General features: G+C 43.2%; 1 protein-coding gene across 3 annotated transcripts in view; it reads right to left on the minus strand.

Moving 5' to 3' along the window:
• Positions 1 to 24,859, minus strand: part of ctdp1 (CTD (carboxy-terminal domain, RNA polymerase II, polypeptide A) phosphatase, subunit 1) — a 352,671-nt gene that overhangs the window by 234,716 nt on the left and 93,096 nt on the right. For all 3 annotated transcript variants that reach the window (XM_085993625.1, XM_085993627.1, XM_085993626.1), the window contains exon 10: positions 2,084 to 2,225. In XM_085993625.1, the coding sequence (XP_085849751.1) occupies positions 2,084 to 2,225 (142 nt within the window). The remainder of the gene's footprint in view (positions 1 to 2,083; positions 2,226 to 24,859) is intronic.

Below are 24,859 nucleotides of genomic sequence, written 5' to 3' on the forward strand. Positions count from 1 at the left end.
CCTGAACATCATACGTGGAGTGTGAATGTCTGACAGAAGCAGTGCTCAAAGGCAATTGATGACAGGAAGGTTTAATCACATCTCATCCAGATGATGAAAAGCAAACAGCAGGCATATTTTGGATATTAACAAGGACCTGCAATATTTCTGTCCTCTGCTTTAGAGATCCTTGACACAACATCAAAGAAATCAGAGTCATTAACATCAAAAAGTGTTATTTGCAGCCCTAGTAACAGGTTTTTCAACTGCCAAAGCATATAAAATGCTACACAGTAATAACATATCTAACGTGGCATAACTGAAGTACATAGAATAGATTCACTGCGACTTTTTTCTGCATATGACTATATTTTAACTATTTAACGTGCAATAGACATGCATTATCAATGATTTGTCACCAGCAGGCAACCTGTAAGAAGCTTTGAATTACTGACAAGAATTGATAAAAGCTGCACTCTGAGTAAAAAAAAAGATTCCAAATAACTAATCACCCAAAGACATAGCCCCGAGGAGGCTAGTCTGCTGGGAAAATCAAAAAGAATGGGAGTGGGTTGCGAACAGGTAGTTAACAGGCAGTTAAGAGGTTTTTTCCCCATTTTGAGACATGCTGTGGGCTTCCCGACGCCGGGGAACCCCGCCAGGGTAAGTGAGGCGTGCTGTGGGTCTGTTGTAATGTTTGTGTATAGATGACAGCTGCAGAAGTGGTGTGAAGGATCCAATGGGACACTGGTGAGTATCAGAGGTAAGGAGATGGTGGGAAAGTCATTTTTAATGTGTTTAGATTTTTCTGTAGGTGACAAGCTTTGAAGTGTTTGTGTGGCCTCACCTCATTGGAAGAAGTGACAGATCGCTTCTGTAACCTCACCTGCAGCTGCCATCTGTTTTATCCTAAGGAGAGAGTCATTGGAGAGCCTGGGTGCAAGGGCTCGCCTTTGTACAGACACCTCAATGCTGTCAAACACTGACAAATCATCTGTCAAAAATAAATGGTACATGTCCCTTTAAGAAAACTGGCAGATGAAGCGTCATCAACTGACATCATCTGACACCGGCTTTCCCTTAACTTGCCAGCAAGGCCAATCAGGGTAAAATAGCGTCTGTGCGTCGGACGTCGCCGGGGGCGGGACTACAACCCGGAAGGCAGCAGTCTCGGCCCCAACTCGTCTCGGCAGGTAACATCCAGCCCATGGGGTCAGCTTCCACATGCATGCTGTGCCCAGCTCCACCTCCTCTCTCGATCCCTCCACTGCTTCTTTGTTGTCAGACGGTTTGACCGACATCCAGTCTTGGACGAGCTGTAATTTCCTCCAGTTAAACATTGGGAAGACAGAAGCCATCTTCTTCAGCCCTTGCCTCAAACTCCGTACCTTTGCCACCAATTCCATCCCCCTTCCTGGCCATCGTCTCCAGTTGAACCAGACTGTTCACAACATTGGCGTCTTATTCAACTCCAACCTGAGCATCCCACATCATATCCTCACAAAGACTGCCTATTTAACATCTACCCCTATTTCAGCCCATCCGCTGCTACAACAGTCATCTCTGCTTTAGTTACCTCCAGACCTAACTATTCCAATGCTCTCCTGGCCAGCCGACCAACCTCCATAAACTTCAGATCATCCAAAACGATGCTGACCATATCCTACCATGGACTAAGTCCCGCTAACCAATCACCCCATACCTTGTTGACCTACATTGGCTCCCTTGTGTTCAAATCTTTTCAGGGTCTTGCACCTCCCCCTGTCTGTGACCTTGTGCAGCCAACAAACCTCCAAGAACTCTGCATTCCTCCAATTTTAGCCTCTTGTGCATCCCGGACTTCCTCAGCCCGACCATTGGTGGCAGTGCCTTTAGCTGCCTAGACCCCAAGCTGGAATTCTATCCCGAAACCCCCATGTCTCAAGATCTCCTGTCTTCCTTTACGACCCTTCAAAACCCACCTCTTTCACCAAGCTTTCGGTCACCCACGACCAATATCTCCTTCGTTTGGCTCAGTGTCCAATTTTGTCTGATTATGCCTGTGTGAAGCGCTTTGGGATGTTTTTCTACATTGCTTATATAAATGCAAATTGTTGGCGTTTACCTTTGAGTTTTGACGTAGTCTTCTTTCAACGGGAACAACTTTTCGTCAACTCTTTCCCAGCGTTCTAGACAGCTCCATAACCAGTCTGGATTTACCACATGAAGATGTTTACATGCTTGCGCCTGCCGAACTTTTTCCGTTCCTACAATGATAAGAAAGGCTTTCTATTATCAAACTGTGCTTAAATATAAACCGTCAATACAGATATTGCACCATATATCCCTTAATACAGCTGTCCATAGTTCGCCACAGCTGTAAAAAAAAACAAATTCCCTTGTTGCTTCATCAAATAGACAAACCTGCCCAAAAAATGTCCGGCCTATAGTACATCAGTCTAGAGCTACACTTAATCCACATGATACACAAATTGGGGTGACAATTTTCTTTCTACTTTTTCTTTTCTTGTTCTTTTGAACCTTATGTTTTTTGTATGTTTCTTCTTCTATCTTCAACATTCTTCATCTTTTCTGTCCTTTGTAGCATTTTCTACCGATATTTTGATTTTTTTCTTAACAATGTTTCTCCCCACGTCTCAAAAACTCAAATGCCAATGAACATCAATGGAATAAAAAGAACAAAATAAAGTGGTGCCCAAACCGGGACGATCATCACAACAGCAGTCAGGACAGTGCAGACCACACACACACCTCCATGGTAATTAATGTGACCAACCAATGGGTCTGCTTATGGAACAGGAATAGTCTGGTCAGTACGTTACTCTAAGTCTGAACAATCAAGATTATTTAATGCAACTTGAGTTAGTTACAAGAAAACAATCTTCACAAATCAATCAATGAAGAAAAGTGCACAATAATTCCACGAATTTATCATTTAAAACGCAACGTTGTATTAACACTAGAGACTGCTCTTTCATCTCTGGGGCTTGAGTTCAAATCCTCAGTCTGCTCACTGTAAGGGTCCTATGTGAAGTGAGTCCACGTAGTTCAGTCCCATTCCTAGTGGGCATGTGCCTACAGCAAAAACACTGCTGCTGATTTGGCACCAACTAACCATCTCACTCAGCAAAGCTACAGGACAGCTAGAGTGAAGAATGGAAAAGGTGTCACACACTGAGGTTACGGCAGAGGCACATTGTAAATGGAGTGTAACTCTGCCTGGCTGAACCAGACCGTTTGCAACTTTGGTGTCATATCTGATCCCGAGATGAGCTACCGACCATACATCCGCTCCGACACCAAGACTGCCTAATTCCACCTCCATAACATCGCCCGACTCTGCCCCTGCCTCAGCTCACCTGCTGCTGAAACCCTCGTCCAGGTCTATGTTACCTCTAGACTTGACTATTCTTGCCTTTCTTTTTATTCCAACACCCTCCTGGCTGGTCTCCCATCTTCCACTCTCCACAAACTTGAGCTGATCCAAAACTATGCTGCCCCTATCCTAATTCGCACCAAGTCCCGTTCACCCATCATCCCGGTGCTCGCTGACCTACACTGGCTCCCGGTCCAGCAACGTCTCAATTTTAAAATTCTCATCCTTGTTTTCAGACCTCTCCATGACCTCGCCTCTCCTCATCTCTATAATCTCCTCCAGCCCTACAACTCGCCGCGATCTCTGCGTTCCCCTAATTCTGGCCTCTTGCGCATTCCCGATATTCATCATTCCACCATTACTGGCTGTATCTTCAGCTGCCCAGGCCCTAAGCTCTGGAATTCCCTCCCTAAACCTCTCCACCTCTCTTTCCTCCTTTAAGATGCCCCTCTTTGACCAAGTTTTTGGACACCTGCCCCAATATCTAATGTGGCTCGGTGTCAAATCTTGTTTGATAACGCTCCTGTGAAGCACCATGGGACGTTTTACTATGTTAAAGGCGCTATATAAATGCAAGTTGTTGTTGCACGGTGGATGTCTGAAATGGGAAGAGTTCCATTTCCAAACACTAATATCCCTCACCCAAATAAGCTTTACTGTAACACAACAATGCACGGATTTAAAATTAAAACAGAAAATACTGGAAATGTATATCAGGTCAATCAATACCTGAAAGAGAAAGATAGGTTCGCATTTTAGTTGAAAGGCTTCAAATCAGTCAGCCAATTCTGATGAAGGGTTTCTTCTAAAACATTAACCAATCTCTCTTCTTTCAGACTTTGATTTAATCATTGTGCATTTCCAACATAATTTGTTTTTATTTTTACATTTCAGCATTCCTAATTTCTCTTTTTATAAATATCCATTTAATTTAATTGGCTCAGATGTCAACAAATTATGTTTCTGTGCTATTTAGTAGACATCATAGAATGTTATGTATACGGCAATAATTCCATTTTTTGAATTAATTGTTGGCATTTTTAATGCTCTCCTATTGTAATGTTTTATGGGAACATAGGAACAGGAGGAGGCCATTCAGCCCCTCGAGCCTGTTCCGCCATTCAGTGAGCTCATGGCTGATCTGCGACCTAACTCCATATACCCGCCTGTGCACCATATCCCTTAATACCTTTGGTTAACAAAAATCTATCAATCTCAGATTTAAAATGAACAATCGACCCAGCATCAACTGCCGTTTGCAGAAGAGAGTTCCAAACTTCTACCACCCTTCGCGTGTAGAAGTGTTTCCTAACTTCACTCCTGAAAGATCTGGTTCTAACTTTTAGGCTATGTCCCCTAGTCCTAGACTCCCCAACCAGCGGAAATAGTTTCTCTCTGTCTACCCTATCAAGTTCCCCATAATATCTTGAAAACTTCGATCAAATCACCCCTTATCCTTCTAAATTCCAGGGAATACAACACCAGTAGGTGCAATCTCACCGTGTAATTTAGTAATTGGAGTCCAGGTACCAATCTGGTAAATCTACCCTGCACTCCCTCCAAGGCCAATATATCCTTCCTGAGGTGTGACGCCCAGAACTGAACACTCCAGGTGTGGTCTAACTAGGGCTTTGTATAGCTGTAACATAACTGCTACCCCCTTCTATTCTAGTCCTCTAGATATAAAGGCCAGCATTCCACTAGCCTTTTTTGATTATTTTCTGTATCTGTCCATTACATTTTAATGATCTATGTACATGGACCCCTAAGTCTCTTTGCACCTCCACTGCTTCTAGCTTTTCACCACTTAGAAGTACCCTGTTGTATCCTTTTTAGGTCCAAAGTGGATGACCTCACACTTAACTATATTGAAATCCATTTGCCACAGTTTTGCCCATTCACTTAATCTATTAATATTGTTGTAATTTTATGCTTCCATCTACAATGCCGCCTATCTTTGTGTCATCTGCAAACTTGGATATGTGGCTTTCTTTCCCATCATCTAAGTCGTTAATAAATACGGTGAATAGTTGAGGCCCCAACACAGATCCCTGTGGGACACCACTAGTCACATCCTGCCAATTTGAGTACCTGCCCATTATCCCTACTCTCTGTCTAAAATGCTTGGACTAAAATACTTATCTGAATTATTCATGCTGCACTAAAAGCAATTACATGTTTATGAAATTTAATAAATATTACATAAGCACAATTTTTCTGACATCTGATTCAATATCATTTAATGCCTGAGTTGTCAATACAAACACTTTATGGGGGAAACGTTAACATAAGTTTAGTGGAAATCACAGGTTGTGATCACAGGGCAAACAAGTTTTGAAGTGCATACTTAGAAACATAGAAGATAGGAGCAGGAGTAGGCCATTCGGCCCCTCGAGCCTGTTCTGTCATTTAATGAGATCATGGCTGATCATGCAAATTCAGTACCCTGTCCCTGCTTTCTCCCCATATCCCTTGATCCCTTTAGCCTTAATAAATTTATCTAACTCCTTCATGAATATATTTAATGAATTGGCCTCAACTGCCTTCTGTGGTAGAGAATTCCACAGGTTCACCACTCTCTGGGTGAAGAAATTCCTCCTCATCTCTGTCCTAAATGGCTTACCCCTTATCCTTAGACTGTGACCCCGGGTTCTGGACTCCCCCACCATCGGGAACATCCTTCCTGCATCTAGTCTGTCTAGTCCTGTTAGAATTTTATAAGTTTCAATGAAATCCCCTCTCATTCTTCTAAACTCCAGCGAATACAAGCCTAATCGACCCAATCTCTCCTCATACGTCATTCCTGCCATCCCAGGTATCAGTCTGGTGAATCTTCGCTGCACTCCCTCCATGGCAAGAACATCCCTCCTCAGATAAGGCGACCAAAACTGCACACAATGCTCAAGGTGTGGTCTCACCGAGGCCCTGTACAACTGCAGCAAGACATCCTTGCTCCTGTACTCGAATCCTCTCGCTATGAAGGCCAACATATCATTTGCCTTCTTAACGGTCTGCTGCACCTGGAATCTGGAACTCACTGCCTGAAAGGGTGGTAGAAGCAGGAACCCTCACAACATTCAAGAAGCATTTGGATGAGCACTTGAAATGCCACAGCATATAAGGCTACGGGCCAAATGCTGGAAAATGGGATTAGATTAGACAGGGCTTGATGGCCGGCGCGGACGCGATGGGCCGAAGGGCCTCTTTCTGTGCTGTATAACTCTATGACTCTACGACATGCACGCTTACCTTCAGCGACTGGTGCACAAGGACACCCAGGTCTCGTTGCACTTCCCCTTTTCCAAATCTATTGCCGTTCAGATAATAATCTGTCTTCCTGTTTTCGCCACCGAAGTGGATAACCTCACATTTATCCACATTATACTGCATTTGCCATGCATCTGCCCAATCACCCAACCTGTCCAAATCACACTAGATTTTCTCTGCATCCTCCTCACAGCACACATGCCCACCCAGCTTTGTGTCGTCTGCAAACTTGGAGATATTACATCTAGTTCCCTCGTCTAGATCATTTATATATATTGTGAATAGCTGGGGTCCTAGCACCGATCCCTGCGGTACCCCACTAGTCACTGCCTGCCACTCGGAGAAAGACCCGTTTATTCCAACTCTTTGCTTTCTGTCTGCCAACCAGTTCTCTAACCAAGACAGTACCTTACCCCCAATCCCGTGTGCTTTAACTTTATCTCTTATGCGGGACCTTATCGAAAGCCTTCTGAAAGTCCAAATACACCACATCCACTGGTTCTCCCTTATCTATTCTACCAGTTACATCCTCAAAAAATTCCAGTAGATTAGTCAAGCATGATTTACCTTTCGTAAATCCATGTTGACTTTGTCCAATCCTGTCACTGTTTTCCAAGTGCTCTGCTAATACATCTTTTATAATGGACTCTAGCATTTTCCCCACTACCGATGTCAGACTTACCGGTCTATAATTCCCCGTTTTCTCTCTACCGCCTTTTTTAAATAGTGGGGTTACATTAGCTATCCTCCAATCCATGGGAACTGTTCCAGAGTCTATAGAATTTTGGAAGATGACCAGCAATGCATCTACTATTTCTCGGGCCACTTCCTTAAGTACCCTAGGATGTAGATTATCAGGCCCGGGGGATTTATCGGCCTTCAATCCCGTCAATTTCCCTAACACCATTTCCCTACAAATACGGATTTCATTCAATTCCTCCCTCTCATTAGACCCTATGTTCCCCGACTACTATTCAAGGTAGTCCTCCATTTCCTTGAAAAAAGTAGGCTGTAAGAAAATTTACATTTTTTTAAAAATGCCAATTTTCTTTTCCGCAACAAAACCCTGAAGTGGGATATTTTCCCTGTTTGGTCAATTCATTAGATCTCCGACCTGAAACGTTAACTCTGTTTCTCTCTCCACAGATGCTGCCTGACTTGCTGAATGGTTTTCATCATTTTCTTTTTTTTCAGATTTCCAGCATCTGCAGTATTTTAAGAACATAAGAACATAAGAATTAGGAGCAGGAGTAGGCCAATCGGCCCCTCGAGCCTGCTCCGCCATTCAATAAGATCATAGCTGATCTGATCCTAACCGCCAATCTACTATCACAGAACCATGTCCTGAATCTAACAGAATTAGACACACGAAATAGGAGCAGGATCAGGCTACACGGCCCCTGGGCCCGCTCCGCTACCCACAGGGCCATGGCCGATCCGAACCTAGACTCATGTCCAAATTCCTGCCCGCTCCCCGTAACCCTTAATTCCCTTTACTTCTAGGAAACTGTCTATTTCTGTTTTAAATTTATGTAATGATGTAGCTTCTACAGCTTTTTGGGGCAGCATATTCCATGGACCTACCACCCTCTGAGTGAAGTAGTTCCTCCTCATCTCAGTTTTGAAAGAGCAGCCCCTTATTCTAAGACTATGCCCCTAGTTCTAGTTTCACCCATCATCGGGAACATCCTCCCCGTATCCACCCGATCCAACCCCTTCACAATCTTATATGTTTCAATAAGGTCACCTCTCATTCTTCTGAACTCCAATGAGTAGAGTCCCAATCTACTCAACCTCTCCTCATATGTCCATCCCCTCATCCCCGGGATTAACCGAGTGAACCTTCTTTGTACTGACTCGAGAGCAAGTATGTCTTTTCTTAAGTATGGACACCAAAACTGTATGCAGTATTCCAGGTGCGGTCTCACCAATACCTTGTACAACTGAAGCAATACCTCCCTATTTTTATATTCTATCCCCCTAGCAATGAAAGCCAACATTCCATTGGCCTTCTTAATCACTTGCTGCACCTGCATACTAACCTTTTGAGTTTCGTGCACCAGGACCCCCAGATCCCTTTGTACTTCAGTATTTTCCAGTTTCTTGCCATTAAGATAATAACTTGCTCTACGATTTTTCCTGCCAAAGTGCATAACCTCACACTTTCCAGTATTGTATTCCATCTGCCAAATCTCTGCCCACTTACTTAGCCTGTCTATGTCCCCTTGCAGGTTTTTTATGTCCTCCTCACTCACTACTTTCCCTCCCATCTTAGTATCATCTGCAAACTTTGATATGTTACACTCGGTCCCCTCCTCCAAATCGTTAATATAGATTGTAAAGAGTTGGGGACCCTGCACTGACCCCTGCGGAACACCACTAGTTACTGATTGCCAGTCTGAGAATGAACCATTTATCTCAACTCTCTGCCTTCTGTTAGATAGCCAATCCTCTATCCATGCCAGAATATTACCCCCAATCCTGTGATTTTTTATCTTAAGCAATAATCTTTTGTGTGGCACCTTGTCAAATGCCTTTTGGAAGTCTAAATGCACTACGTCCACTGGTTCCCCTTTTATCCACCCTATATGTTACTTCCTCAAAGAACTCCAGCAAATTTGTCAAACATGACTTCCCCTTCATAAAACCATGCTGACTTTGTCCTATTAAATTATTATCCAAATGTCCTGTTACTGTCTCCTTAATAATGGACTCCAATATTTTACCTACCACAGATGTTAGGCTAACCGGTCTATAGTTTCCAGCCTTCTGTCTACTGCCCTTTTTAAATAAGGGCGTTACATTAGCAGTTTTCCAGTCTGCCGGGACCTTTGCTGAGTCCAGGGAGTTTTGGAAAATTATTACCAATGCATCCACAATCCCTACCGCCACTTCCCTCAAGACCCTAGGATGTAAGCCATCAGGTCCAGGTGATTTATCCGCCTTGAGTCCCATTATTTTACTGAGTACCACTTCCTTAGTGATTTTGATCGTGTTTAGCTCCTCCCCCCCTATAGCCCCTTGTTTGTCCAGTGTTGGGATATTCTTAGTGTCCTCCACTGTAAAGACTGATATAAAATATTCAGTGTTTTTGCCATCTCCATATTTCCCACCATTAATTTCCCGGTCTCATCCTCTAAGGGACCAACATTTACTTTAGCCACCCTTTTTCTTTTTATATAACTATAAAAACTCTTACTATCTGTTTTTATATTTTTTGCTAATTTACTTTCATAATCTATCTTCCCTTTCTTAATCAATCTTTTTGTTATTTTTTGCTGTCTTTTAAAGTTTTCCCAATCCTCTATCCTCCCACTAGATTTGGCTACCTTATATGCCCTTGTTTTTAGTCGAATACTATCCTTAATTTCTTTACTTAGCCACGGATGGCTGTCTTTTCTTTTACACCCTTTTCTTCTCAGTGGAATATATATTTTTTGGAAGTTGTAAAATAACTCCTTAAATAACACTGATCATGTATCGTCTTACCCTTTAATCTATTTTCCCAATCCACTCTACTCAATTCCGCTCTCATACCTTCATAGTCTCCTTTATTCAAGCTTAGCACGCTTGTTTGAGATCCAACCTTCTCACCCTCTAATTGAATATGGAATTCAACCATGTTATGGTCACTCATTCCAAGGGGATCCTTTACTAGGACATTTTTAATTAATCCTGTCTCGTTACACAGGACCAGATCTAAGGTTGCTTGCCCCCTGGTCGGTTCAGTTACATACTGCTCAAGAAACCCATCCCTAATACACTCAATGAACTCATCCTCAAGGCAGCCCTGCCCCATTTGATTTGTCCAATTAATATGATAGTTAAAATCCCCCATAATTATAGATGCTCCTTTATTACAAGCCTCAACTATTTCCTGATTGATACTCCGTCCAACAGAGTTGCAACTGTTCGGAGGCCTATCGACTACGCCCACTAGTGTTTTTTTCCCCTTATTATTCCTTACCTCCACCCAAACTGTTTCATTATCCTGATCTTTTGACCCAATATCATTTCTCTGTATTACAGTGATTCCTTCCTTTATTAACATAGCCACCCCACCTCCCCTTCCTTCCTGCCTGTCCTTCCTGATCGTTAAATAACCTGGTATGTTTAATTCCCAGGCATTGTCACCCTGCAGCCATGTTTCTGTAATGGCCACAAGATCATACCCATATGTAGTTATTTGTGCCATTAACTCGTCTATTTTGTTACGAATGCTACGTGCATTCAGATAGAGAACTTTCAAAGATGTTTTGTGACACTTAGTTCCTGCTTTTGCCCTTTTTATTACTTTACCTTTTACTCCATACCTTCTGCCCCTTCCTGACACGCTCTGGTTTTTAATTTCCCCACTGCTACCGAAGTCTATGACCTTCTCTGTTGTCATTTTTATTATTTGCTTTCTAGGAACCTCCCCACTAGTTAGTTTAAAGCCCTCTCTACAGCCCTAGTTATATGATCCGCCAGGACTCTAGTCCCAGCACTGGCCAAGTGAAGCCCGTCCCAACAGAACAGCTCCCTCCTGCCCCAGTACTGGTGCCAGTGTCCCAGGAAGCAAAACCCATTTCTCCCACACCAGTCTTTGAGCCACGCATTTAACTCTCTAATTTTATTTGTCCTAGCCAAATTCGCTCGTGGCTCAGGTAATTACCCTTGAGGTTCTGTTTTTTAATTTGACCCCTAGCTGCTCATACTCCTTTAACAGAACCGGCTTCCTAGTCCTATCTACGTCGTTTGTACCAACATGGACCACGACAACTGGATCCACCCCCTCCCACTGCAAGTTTCTTTCCAGCCCAGAGGAGATGTCCTTAACCCTGGCACCGGGTAGGCAACACAGCCTTCGGGACTCTCGCTCTCGGCTGCAGAGAACTCTATCTATCCCCTACCACTGTTTTTGTCATTAGGCTCTCTCCCTCTCCAAGACAGTCTGTGCCCAGGTGAGGACCTTTTTCACCCTCTCCAACCAGCGTCTTTCCACAAACATAAGTTAATTACTTCCTATATTCTCCTCTGTCTCACATATAATGTGACTTTACACTAGAATCTACACTCTAATATCACCTACTATCTACATCTCCCCATCCCCAGCCCATGGCCAAGAGACTGGCGAAGGCGAGTGGTCTAGTTATTGGGCAATTTGGAATCTTGTGGGAGACTATAGTGGGACCTATATCTTGTGTAGGTTTAACAGATAGACTTGACCCAAAGCACAATTACTTGTCTGATATTAAAGTGCACGAGTAGAGCAATCCTGTCTGTGTGATACATGGCAAAAGGAGCTTGCTCTCCTCAAAATCAAGGGAGCTTCTGTCATGCTCCCACTTGACAATGTAATTGCAGACAACATGAAGAGAGAGAGAAAAATTAGCACTTCCACTAAATTTGGGAAGCGACTGAAAAGGTAATTGGTGTTCAGGGCTGAGGGACAGCAACTTCCTTAACTCAGGGGTTTTCTTCTATAAAGGAGTCTCTGGAGGAGAATTATCAGCAGGAAAGGAAGCTGATGGCAGTTCAATGCATGAATATAGCAAAATCAGAGTGCAAATGTCCTAATTTACAGCACAGAAATGTGTGATGCTCAAGCTGTTGTAAATGTGTGTGTGTGTGTGTGTGTGTGTGTGTGTGTGTGTGTGTGTGTGTTAGGTGTTGAATGACAAACACTTGCCTACATTGCTTCTTGCTGCATACATAGAATTACATTTTTGGGAAGATGTGGTAATTCAAAGATTAGAGACAAGGCAATAGAGATAGGTATTAATATGGGAAATGATAAACAGACCGTGTCAGGAAGGGATAGAGAGTACAAATCTAAAAGTAAATCAACAGATGAGGCTAGAGGTTACAAAAATCATAAAAGGACAAAACTAAAGGCTCTGCATCTGAATGGACGAAGCATTCGAAACAAAACAGATGAACGGATAGCGCAAATAGAAATAAATAAATATGATCTGATCACCATTACAGAAACATGGCTGCAGGATGACATAGATTGGGACCTGACTATTGACGGGTACATGACATTTAGGAAGGACAGGAAGCTAGGAAAAGGTGGAGGGGTGGCTCTGTTAATTAATGATGGTACAGGAAACTTTGTGATATCCGGCACCGGCAGGACCGACGTGTTGCCGATCTATCAAAACTGCCGGACATACAAAGTTAATGTTGAAGCAGACGGAGGTTTTCATCTCCGTATCTGACAACAAACATTGTTGCTTAGCAACAGCTTCTAAAGAGTCGGCTGCAGCTGCAAGCGTCTCTAGCTGAAGCTGTTGCTATAGCTACAGACCTTGCAGTGCCTGACTGGGAAAAAAAATAGAACGAGAACTAAAAAAAACTTATAGAAAACGGCTCCTGATTTTTGCCGTTAGATCGAGTATTCTGGACATACAACCTCCGGATAAACCAAAGTTTCCTGTATTAGCACAATAGAGAGGGATGACCTAAGTTCAGGAAACCAGGATGTAGAAGCAGTTTGGGTAGAAACGAGAAATAATAAAGGCAAGAAGTCACTTGTGGGAGTGGTGTACAGGCCCCCTAACAGTAACCACATGGTAGGATGGAGTATAAAGGAAGAAATAATGGGAGCTTGTCAGAAGGGTATGGCAATAATCACATGGGATTTTAATCTGCATATAGACTGGAAAAATCAGATGGGCAAAGGTAGCCTAGATGAGGAGTTCATGGAATGTTTTTGGGATAGTTTCTTACAACAGCACGTTCTGAAGCTATACTAGACCTGGTATTGTGTAACGAGATAGGATTAATTAATGACCTCATAGTGAAGGCACCCCTAGGTAGCAGCAATCATAATATATGATTGAATTTTACATTCAGTTTGAGAGAGAGAAGAGTGGGTCCAAGACTAATATTTTAAACTTAAATAAGGGCAATTATGAGGGCATGAAAGCAGAGCTAGTTAAAGTGAACTGGCAAATTAGGTTAAGGGATAGGCCAATAGAGTTGCAGTGGCAGACATTTAAGGGGATATTTCAAAATACACAGAATATATACATTCCAACAAGAATGAAAAATTCCAAGGGGAGGACCCACCATCCGTGGTTAACTAAAAAAGTTAAAGATAGTATTAAACTTAAAGAAAAAGCATATAATTGCGCAAAGATGGGTGGCAGGTCAGAAGATTAGACAGAATATAAAAAACAGCAAAGAATGACTAAAAGATTAATGAGGAGAGAAAAATTAGAGTACAAGAGAAAGCTAACTAGAAATATAAAAACAGATAGTAAGAGTTTCTACAGATATTAAAAAAAGAGTTAAAGTGAGCATTGATCCTATAAAAAGTGAGTCTGGGGAATTAATAATGGAAAATAAGGATATGGCAGTTGAATTGAACAGGTATTTTGCATCAGTCTTCACTATAGAGGATACAAGTAACATCCCAGAAATAGTTGTAAATCAGGAAATGGAAGGGAGGGAGGAACTCAAGAAAATTACAATTACAATCACCGGGGAAGTGGTACTGAGAAAATTGTTGGAGCTGCGGGCTGACAAGTCCCCGGGACCTGATGGACTTCATCCTAGGGTCTTAAAAGTAACTAGTGAGATAGTTGAGCATAGGCAGAAATCAAGTTGAATTAAAAATGTGTTGCAGCATCAAAGTTCTAAGAAAATCTTTACATTTTGTCTCCAAATCTCAACACTGCCAGTTCTTGAAAGACAAAACACACAATGGCGAAGCGAAGGGGTTCACTGCCAGCCCTGAAGTACATTTCGCAAAAGGATCTCGCGATCCCTGTGTCGAGAACTTTGCGTTTTCTGACCTTCAATTCAAATCAACGGAAGTTAATGGGGATCCCCTTGCGCGAGCTGTGTTGATGTCAACAGGCTCTCTAAGCAGCCAATCAAAACGCAGAATTGTCAGACAGCGAACATTGGAGTGAGTAAGCTCTTAAAAATGTTAGAGAGAGCAAAACAAAGATTTGGGGTTCTCACATGGGGAAAAGGCAAACCTGAAATAAAGATGGGCAAACATTTTGAAAAGTTTCTTTAAAATGTTAGTTTTTATTAAAATGGACAAATTTCACACTGCACAAAATTAAAATGAGTTTTCCAGGCCCTTGACATTTGTTTAGCAGTAATAACGCTGTCAAAACCCCAGTTACACATAATCCCTTTGGGTCTATCTTTTAGTTGGGAATTTAACAGCGTAATTACTGTGGAAGAGCCAAAGTTTTCGTCAGTTTCAATGATTTGGCTGATTTCACAGATTGCCGGCTCCGTTGAGGGGGGCGGTGGGGGCGAGAAGGAGGGGTGCAGAGCGCAGCTGGATTCGGAGCGGTCAATGAGTGACCGCTACTTCGGGATCTCCACTGGCGCCTGTGCCAAATACCGAAGTTGCGATCAGTTTCAAAGGCAGATTGACGGCGCACGCTGCCAGTTCGCCGCCATCCCGACTGCAAATCACGGGCCAATGTCCAGCAGTAAGGAGTCATGATCAGGTACAAGCTCGAGGAATAGCACCTCATCTTTCCATTAGGTACTTTACCACCTCCTAACCACAACATTGAGTTCAACGACTTTAGATCGTAACCATTGCTCCCATTTTTTCAGACAGCAAGTGCTGGTCATGATTCTAGGGTTGCCATTTTCAGTTCCTCTGGACCCATCTGTTGTTTCTTTACTTGTCCCATTACCACCCCTTTTCCCCTCGCACCGTCACTCCTTTTGTCTTTTAATCACCCCTGCCCGCCACCCTATCACAGACCTTCCCATGTTATTCTTTACTCCCCTCCCCCCCTTTTTCCCTGGCTCTGCATTTTCGTATAAACTTTTGAATCTCTAACTTCATCCAGTTCCGATGAAAGGCAATCGACCGGAAACGTTAACTCTGTCCCCTCTCTCCACAGATGCACAGGGGCAGCACGGTGGCATAGTGGTTAGCACTGTTACCTCACAGTGCCAGAGACCCGGGTTCGAATCCGGCCTCGGGTGACTGTCTGTGTGGAGTTTGCACATTCTCCCCGTGTTTGCGTGGGTTTCCTCCGGGTGCTCCGGTTTCCTCCCACAGTCCAAAGATGTGCAGGTTAGGTTGATTGGCTATGATAAATTGACCCTTAGTGTTAGGGGGATTAAACACGTGGGGTTACAAGGATAGGGTGGGATATGTGTTGGTGTAGGGGTTACGGGGATCGGGTGGAATATGTGTCGGTGCAGGCTCGATGGGCCGAAATGGCCTCTATCTGCACTGTGGGGTTTCTGTGATTTCTGTGAGATGCTGTCTGACCTGCTGAGTGCTTTCGGAGAGCAAAACAAAAATACATGCACTTTAAAAGTAAACTGAGAGTGAATCTTGAGCACCACTTAACATTTCTCTGAATCAACAGATTAGATTATTCCCTTGAAATCACTCTAGAATCTCTCTTCTTTTGTTGTATTTGAGAAGTTTCATTCATTCCGTTTTTGTGCCAACAATTGGTGCTTTCAGTGTTAATGATGTATGGTTCTTCACACAGAAGAACAACTGGCATTAGTACAAGTTTATCAAGAAGCAATTTGGCTGGTACACTATAGATTATTTTTACATACCACATTTATTTACATATACCACATGCCACCACTGATCAAAGATCCATACATCTGGGTGGTTTTGATGAAAAACAGCAAAAGTTTATGACCTACAACAATCTCAAGGGACTAACAGAGTCAATTATTGCACCGTCAATGAATAGAAATAGATTCCTTGAAGTCTCCAGTACATATTATAAGGAACTATAAGCACGGTGGCATAGTGGTTAGCACTGTTGCCTCACAGCGCCAGGGACCCGGGTTCGAATCCGGCCTCGGGTGACTGTCTGTGTGGAGTTTGCACATTCTCCCCGTGTTTGCGTGGGTTTTCTCCGGGTGCTCCGGTTTCCTCCCACAGTCCAAAGATGTGCGGGTTAGGTTGATTGGCTATGATAAATTGACCCTTAGTGTTAGGGGGATTAAATACGTGGGGTTACGGGGATAGGGTGGGATATGTGTTGGTGTAGGGGTTACGGGGATCGGGTGGAATATGTGTCGGTGCAGGCTCGATGGGCCGAAATGGCCTCTATCTGCACTGTGGGGTTTCTGTGATTTCTGTGAGATGCTGTCTGACCTGCTGAGTGCTTTCGGAGAGCAAAACAAAAATACATGCACTTTAAAAGTAAACTGAGAGTGAATCTTGAGCACCACTTAACATTTCTCTGAATCAACAGATTAGATTATTCCCTTGAAATCACTCTAGAATCTCTCTTCTTTTGTTGTATTTGAGAAGTTTCATTCATTCCGTTTTTGTGCCAACAATTGGTGCTTTCAGTGTTAATGATGTATGGTTCTTCACACAGAAGAACAACTGGCATTAGTACAAGTTTATCAAGAAGCAATTTGGCTGGTACACTATAGATTATTTTTACATACCACATTTATTTACATATACCACATGCCACCACTGATCAAAGATCCATACATCTGGGTGGTTTTGATGAAAAACAGCAAAAGTTTATGACCTACAACAATCTCAAGGGACTAACAGAGTCAATTATTGCACCGTCAATGAATAGAAATAGATTCCTTGAAGTCTCCAGTACATATTATAAGGAACTATAAGCACGGTGGCATAGTGGTTAGCACTGTTGCCTCACAGCGCCAGGGACCCGGGTTCGAATCCGGCCTCGGGTGACTGTCTGTGTGGAGTTTGCACATTCTCCCCGTGTTTGCGTGGGTTTTCTCCGGGTGCTCCGGTTTCCTCCCACAGTCCAAAGATGTGCGGGTTAGGTTGATTGGCTATGATAAATTGACCCTTAGTGTTAGGGGGATTAAATACGTGGGGTTACGGGGATAGGGTGGGATATGTGTTGGTGTAGGGGTTACAGGGATCGGGTGGGATATGTGTCGGTGCAGGCTCGATGGGCCGAAATGGCCTCTATCTGTACTGTGGGGTTTCTGTGATCTGTGAACTTCTGCATGGAAATCCTACAGGAATAAATTGATAGCAATGGGAAGTCAAGCACCAGCTCACCACCAAGCTACTCATCCATTGCTTTCAGATTACTCAGCAGATACTGAACATGCAATCAATATTCACCCAACAAACTGTACAAGGCAAGTAATAATGAATACATACATCAACCATGATGGGTAAATTCCACCCCTATACCAGTAGTCACAAATATGTCACGAGTCAAGGTTTCTTCTGCAACTTTTCTTTGCTGAATCCTATGTACCAGAACACAATCTTTCATTCCAACGATACACTTATCGGGTTACGAGCACATCTCTCTCAGCAGCCCTCTCGCACGAAACAACCATCGCAAAGAGACTGATGGCCGTAATGAAACTGATGTATATGGTACTTACAAAGACATGTTGTATGCTGCTATTAATCCATTTTATGACACTAAAACTTTTATAGTTCCTTATAATATGTTTATCATACTTCATTTTAAATGATATTCTGCAATACTGAATAATACAGATCAAAATACAGAGATGCAAGATAGCAGTTCACAGCAGCCATAAAAAAAGCCTACAAACTAGTCTAGTGGTTCCAACATCACACTTCTAGCACAAGGAATGTTTGAGTTAGAAAGACTTGCATTTATATAGCGCCTTTCATGACCACCAAACATCTCAAAGTGCTTTACAGCCAATGAAGTACTTTTTGAAGTGGAGTCACGGTTGTAATGTGGGAAACGCGGCAGCCAATTTGCGCACAGCAAGGTCCCACAAACAACAATGTGATAATGACCAGATAATCTGTTTTTTGTTATTGGTTGAGGGATAAATATTGGCCAGGACACCGGGGATAACTCCCCTGCTCTTCTACGAAATAGTGCCGTGGGGTCTTTTACGTCCACCTGAGGGGGCAGACGGGGCCTCGGTTTAATGTCTCATCTGAAAGACGGCTTGAATTACATAGAAACATAGAAGATAGAAGCAGGAGTAGGCCAGTCGGCCCCTCGAACCCGCTCCGCCATTGAATGAGATCATGTCTGATCATCCAAATTCAGTACCCTGTCCCTGCTTTCTCCCCATATCCCTTGATCCCTTTGGCCTTAAGAAATATATCTAACTCCTTCTTGAATATATTTAATGAATTGGCCTCAACTGCCTTCTGTGGTAGAGAATTCCACAGGTTCACCACTCTCTGGGTGAAGAAATTCCTCATCTCAGTCCTAAATGGCTTACCCCTTATCCTTAGACTGTGACCCCTGGTTCTGGACTCCCCCACCATCGGGAACATCCTTCCTGCATCTAGCCTGTCTAGTCCTGTTAGAATTTTATAAGTTTCAATGAGCTCTCCTCTCATTCTTCTAAACTCTAGCGAATATAAGCCTAATCGACCCAATCTTTTTTCATACGTCATTCCTGCCATCCCAGGTATCAGTCTGGTGAATCTTCGCTGCACTCCCTACATGGCAAGAACATCCTTCCTCAGATAAGGCGACCAAAAACCGCACACAATACTGAAGATGTGGTCTCACCCAGGCCCTGTACAACTGCAGCAAGACATCCTTGCTCCTGTACTCAAATCATCTCGCTGTGAAGGCCAACATACCATTTGCCTTCTTAACCGCCTGCTGCACCTGCGTGCTTACCTTCAGCGACTGGTGCACAAGGACACCCAGGTCTCGTTGCACTTCCCCTTTTCCCAATTTATTGCTGTTCAGATAATAATCTGCCTTCCTGTTTTTGCCACCGAAGTGGATAACCTCACATTTATCCACATTATACTGCATCTGCCATGCATCTGCCCAATCACCCAACCTGTCCAAATCATACTGGAGTTTCTCGACATCCTCCTCACAGCACACACGCCCACCCAGCTTTGTGTCGTCTGCAAACTTGGAGATATTACATCTAGTTCCCTCGTCTAGATCATTTATATATATTGTGAATAGCTGGGGTCCTAGCACCGATCCCTGCGGTACCCCACTAGTCACTGCCTGCCACTCGGAAAAAGAGCCGTTTATTCCAACTCTTTGCTTCCTGTCTGCCAACCAGTTCTCTATCCAAGTCAGTACCTTACCCCCAATCGCATGATGATTTAACTTTGCATGCTAATCTCTTATACGGGGCCTTATCGAAAGCCTTCTGAAAGTCCAAATACACCACATCCACTGGTTCTCCCTCATCTATTCTACCAGTTACATCCTCAAAAAAATTCCAGTAGATTAGTCAAGCATGATTTACCTTTTGTAAATCCATGTTGACTAATTAGTGCTTGAATTCCTATACAAGTTAAACCCACGATGGGAGTCACCAATGGCACAATAACTAATTTTGAAATCTAAAGAAAGTTTTGCTGAGGACCCCTTTGCAAAACTCAAAGTTACAGGCATGGGATTAGTGAACATCTTTTTGATTTATCAATCCTTCCACCTTTATTTTCCCTCTGTCGGGGCAGCAGACTGGGGAGATATTTCTGTCAGTGTTTGCCACACCCACAAACATAACTAGTACATCTACAATGCTTTGGCAATCATGTCATATTGAGCTCTCCCACCCCAAACTATTGGCCTCAGCTACACATCCAGGACAGAAAAATCAAGACAAATGGTAAACAATGAAACAACTTGCATTTATATACAACTTTAACATAAGAAAAAAAGGTCACAGTTGCTTCACCAGAGGCATAATCAGACAAGAATGGACACCTAGCCAAAAAATGGAGATATTAGGAGGAAGTGACCAAAATCTTGGTCGAAGAGGTGGTTTTAAGGAGCGGCTTACAGGAGGAGAGGGAGGCGGAGGGGTTTTGGGAGGGAAATCCCAAAGGCTAAAGACACTGCTGCCAATGTTGGGGCAAAGGGAGCGGCGGGGGGGGGGCGGGGACATTAGGCTAGAATTAGAGGAAGAGAAAGTTTGAGGGGGGAGGTTTATAGGGCTGGAGGAGTTTACAGAGATAGGGTGGGGGCGAGGTTATGAAGGGATTTAAACACAAAGGGTGACAATTTAAAGCTTTGGGGGTCCAGGAGCCGCTGTAGGCCAGCAAGGACAGGGGTGATGGGTGAACGGGACTTAGTGTGGGACAGGATAAGGGCAGCAGAGTTTTGGATGAGTGAAGTTTACGGCGGGTGGAGAATGGGAGGCCAGCCAGGAGGGTATTGGAATAGTCCAGTCTGGAGGTGATAAAGGCATGGATGAGGTTTTCAGCAGCAGATGGACTGGGGCAGGGGTGAAGATAGGTGATGTTATAGAGGTAGAAGTAGGCAGTTTAAGGGATGGAGAGGATATGGTGTCGGAAATTCAGCTTGGCGCCGAATAGGATGGCAAGATTGCGAAGAGTCTGGTTGAGCCTGAGACAGTGTGCAGGGGAGGGAATTAAGTCGGTGGTGAAGATACAGGTCTCAAGAGTCCAATTCTTGTGGTATTTTAGCTTTAAAAATGATGATGAGATTCCACCTAAAAATAAAATATGTTCATGATATTTATCCACCCTCAGTAACTACCTTGCCTCATTTGTTGGGCTCGATAGACCGCTGAACCTTGCTAAATTCAGATTGGTCATAAATAATTACTTCATGAAAGACATCACTTCAAAATACAGCCACAAAGATTACCAGCTGCTTGGAAACTCTGGTGGTGGGCGGCACAGCATATTGAGCACCAGAAGGCTGTGCAACACTAGTAGAATCACATCCAAAATTCCCTACACCATCAGTTACTAATCGCAGCTCTAGCACTGTAAGGGGGAACGGCATGACAGCACTGAGCCATGGCTCAGTGGGTAGCACTTTCGCCTCTGAGTCAGAAGGCTGTGGGTTCAAGTCCCACTCCAGAGACTTGAGCACAAAAATCTCCTGTGCAGTACTGAGGGAGTGCCGCACTGTCGGAGGTGCTGTCTTAATTCAAGAAGGAGTTGGATATATTTCTTAAGGCTAAAGAGATCAAGGGGTATGGGGAGAAAGCAGGGACCGGGTACTGAATTTGGATGATCAGCCATGATCGCATTGAATGGCGGAGCAGGCTCGAGGGGCCGAATGGCCTACTCCTGCTCCTATCTTCTACGTTTCTATGACCCTCGACAGGGAATAAGACAGATTAAGACAAAAGGCCAAGAGTACCCTCGGGTCACTTGCCCATATCTCCTAGCATCAGTTACATACTAACACTGGCAGAGAACGATGTACCAAGCTGGACTCATTTGGACTTGGTAGGGAATTAGATAAATACTTGAAGGGGAAAAATTTGCTGGGCTATGGGGAAAGAGCAGGGGAGTGGGACTAACTGGTAGCTCTTTCAAAGAGCTGGCACAGGCGTAATGGGTCGAATGGCCTCCTTCTGTGCTGTATGATGCTATGAAATAGTTTAGTATTTCTGATGTCTTACCTCCAATCTCAGGAAGGCTTTTATTAGTGTGAATCGTTACATTCTCAGACATATTTCTCATAGGATCCTTTGTGCCACACACACACACACACACATTTCATTCCTTTAATCACAGAGGTGAAAGACTGTCAACACACTGCATCACCATAAAACTCATTATAAACCCAGTCTAGCACAAGCAAACTTAGCCTAAATCCAGCACTTTAAGTGCTAAACAAACAAACCAGGTCTCTACCCTGAAATCTAGTAAGAAAAAAATGATATAATGTTCTTCCTAATAGGCATTTATTACACTGATCAATTTGATTCTACAGCTGGCGCCATTTCCTGTCCGCATAAAGCACAAAATTGTTTGTTGTGCTTTTTAAAATAGAACAGCAACATAAACATAGGAATAACTCATGGTAAATTGAACAAAACCACCTTAGATGCGCTTCTTAATGTAACATGATGTAAGATCTCAGACGATATTTCAACACAATTCACATTTCTTCCCTGCACTTTAATTAGAACCACAAATCTTCATTCCAGCCACTTTAATTTCCCGAATGAGCCACGGGGGCTTTAAGCCTAATAATGGATTAAATGGATTTAATACAAGTGTACTGTCAACAAATTCATTGCTGCAGACCGAGGGGAGGTGTGATTTGAAGCTTGCTCCTTTCTTCTTCATACTTGAAAAGACAGCAATTGTCTACAAAAGGAATAGCTAATGCTTCAGTTTGGAAAAAAAAAAGCATAGTGAAAAGAAATTTCTGTCAAACTGTATTTTCAGTTAGAATTGCAATAGGGAATTCAGGAGAAACTTCTTTACATAGAATATGCCGCGCAGAAACAGGCCATTCGGCCCAACCAGTCCATGCCGGCGTTTATGCTCCACTCGAGCCTCCTCCCGTCTTTCCTCATCTAACTCTGTCAGCATAACCCTCTATTCCCTTCTCCCTCATGCTGATCTAGCTTCCCTTAAATGCATCTATACTATTTGCCTCAACCACTCCCTGTGGTAGCGAGTTCCACATTCTCACCACTCTTTGGGTAAAGAAATTTCTTCTGAATTCCCTATTGGATTTCTTGGTGACTATCTTATATTGATGGCTTCTAGTTTTGCTCTTCCCTACAAGTGGAAACACTGTCTTCTGTGTCTACTCTCTCAAAACCTTTCATAATTTTAAAGACCTCTATTAGGTCACCCCTCAACTTTCTCTTTTCAAGAGAAAAGAGACCCAGCTTGCTCATCCTTTCCTGATAGGTATAACCTTGCAGTTCTGGTATCATCCTTGTGAATCTTTTTTACCCCTCTCAAAGTGCCTCACTATCCTTTTTATAATATGGCGATCAGAATTGCACAAAGTATTTGACACTGAACCACATAGGGAGATATTAGGACAGGTGGGTTACAGAGGTAGCTTTCAGGGAGTGTCTAAAAGGAGTAGTATTGGAAATTTCAGAGCTTAGGGCCTCGGCAGCTGAAGGCACGGCCGCCAATGGTGTGACGCTGAAAATTGGGGATGCTCAAGAGGACAGAATTGGATAAGTGGAGGGTTGTAGGGATGGAGGAGGTTACAGATCCATGGAGGGATTTGAAAGCAAGGATGAGAGTTTTAAAATTGAGGCATTGCCGAACCGGGGGCCAATGTAGGTCAGCGAGCACAGGGGTGATGGGTGAACAGGACTTGGTGAGAGTTAGAATACGAGCAGCAGAGTTTTACAGACATACTGGCTGTTCGAATAGTTGGAGCACCTGCTATATTGGCAGAAGCTTGAATGGGCAGTGCACCGTGACTTTCCTGGCAATCAACACTGAGGTATTGTGCAGTTCATTAAATCTGGTAAAATCACCAGGTTTACAACTAAATGTTCCCTTTAAAAAAAATTATAGTAACCTTATATAAGTGAACAGTGTATTTTTATAGTGCTAATAAATTACCTGTTTATGGCAGGTGCTGTAGAAAATAAGAGTACGCAGAATATGAACATAGATATTTTTTAAAGTAGAACTCAGTAATTCATACACATCCAGTAGGAAACCAGACTTTTACTTGTCCCATAAAATGTTTGAACTGTAATTGTACCATAAACATATTTAAAACCTTGCAATCAGTTGGCCTCTGGTTCTTTGGAGTTCTGTACCCCAGGGGGCTGTGGATGCTCAGTCGTTGAGTCTATTCAAGGCCGAGAGCGATAGATTTTTGGACTCTAGGGGAATCAAGGGATATGAAGATCGGGCAGGAAAGTGGAGTTGAGGTCGATGATCGGCTGTGATCTTATTGACTCGCAGAGCAGGCTACTCCTACTCCTGTTCCTTATGTTCTTTTGTAAAAGTGTACATGTTCATGAGCATTCTCTGATCCAAAAATGCAACAGAGATATCTTACATTGTCAAGTGCACGTAATGTGAAGCTCTTGTGCCTAGCCGAGATTACTTACAACAACTCAATTACTTCCCAATAAATACTCATTCATTCTCATCCTACAAATCTTGGAAACTGCAGCTGAGAAATCATGCGCGCTGGGATTGAGACGAGGATGAAAGCTGTGGATGGAACTTAGTGCGCGCGCTCGTCACGTTTAAACTTGAGCAGCTGGAGATGCTTTTAATGTACTTCCCTCAGTTTAAACATTAAGAGCTACATATTTTGATGTTTTTAAGTCTTAATACCCGTAGTACTATTGCACACTCTTGTACAAAAAGCAGCGCCTGTGGTTATTCGCAACAGCTGGACAATTTCCATTCAGACAACCAACTGAAGCTAACGCAACAAAACTGGACAAGGGAAGGGAGGAGGCACTGGTTAATGCAGTAAGTGCAAAAAGCCGTAAGCATTTAAAACTATTTTTTTTTTTTTTTTAAACTTTGAAAGCCCAGCACCTTTGAAAATCCGTGTTAACCTCTGCATTCTTGCCTCGCAGTTATTTTTC

This window comes from Somniosus microcephalus, chromosome 7, assembly GCF_052327205.1.
Source record: "Somniosus microcephalus isolate GS21.2 chromosome 7, FLI_Smic_1.0, whole genome shotgun sequence".
NCBI classification, from domain to species: Eukaryota; Metazoa; Chordata; class Chondrichthyes; order Squaliformes; family Somniosidae; genus Somniosus; species Somniosus microcephalus.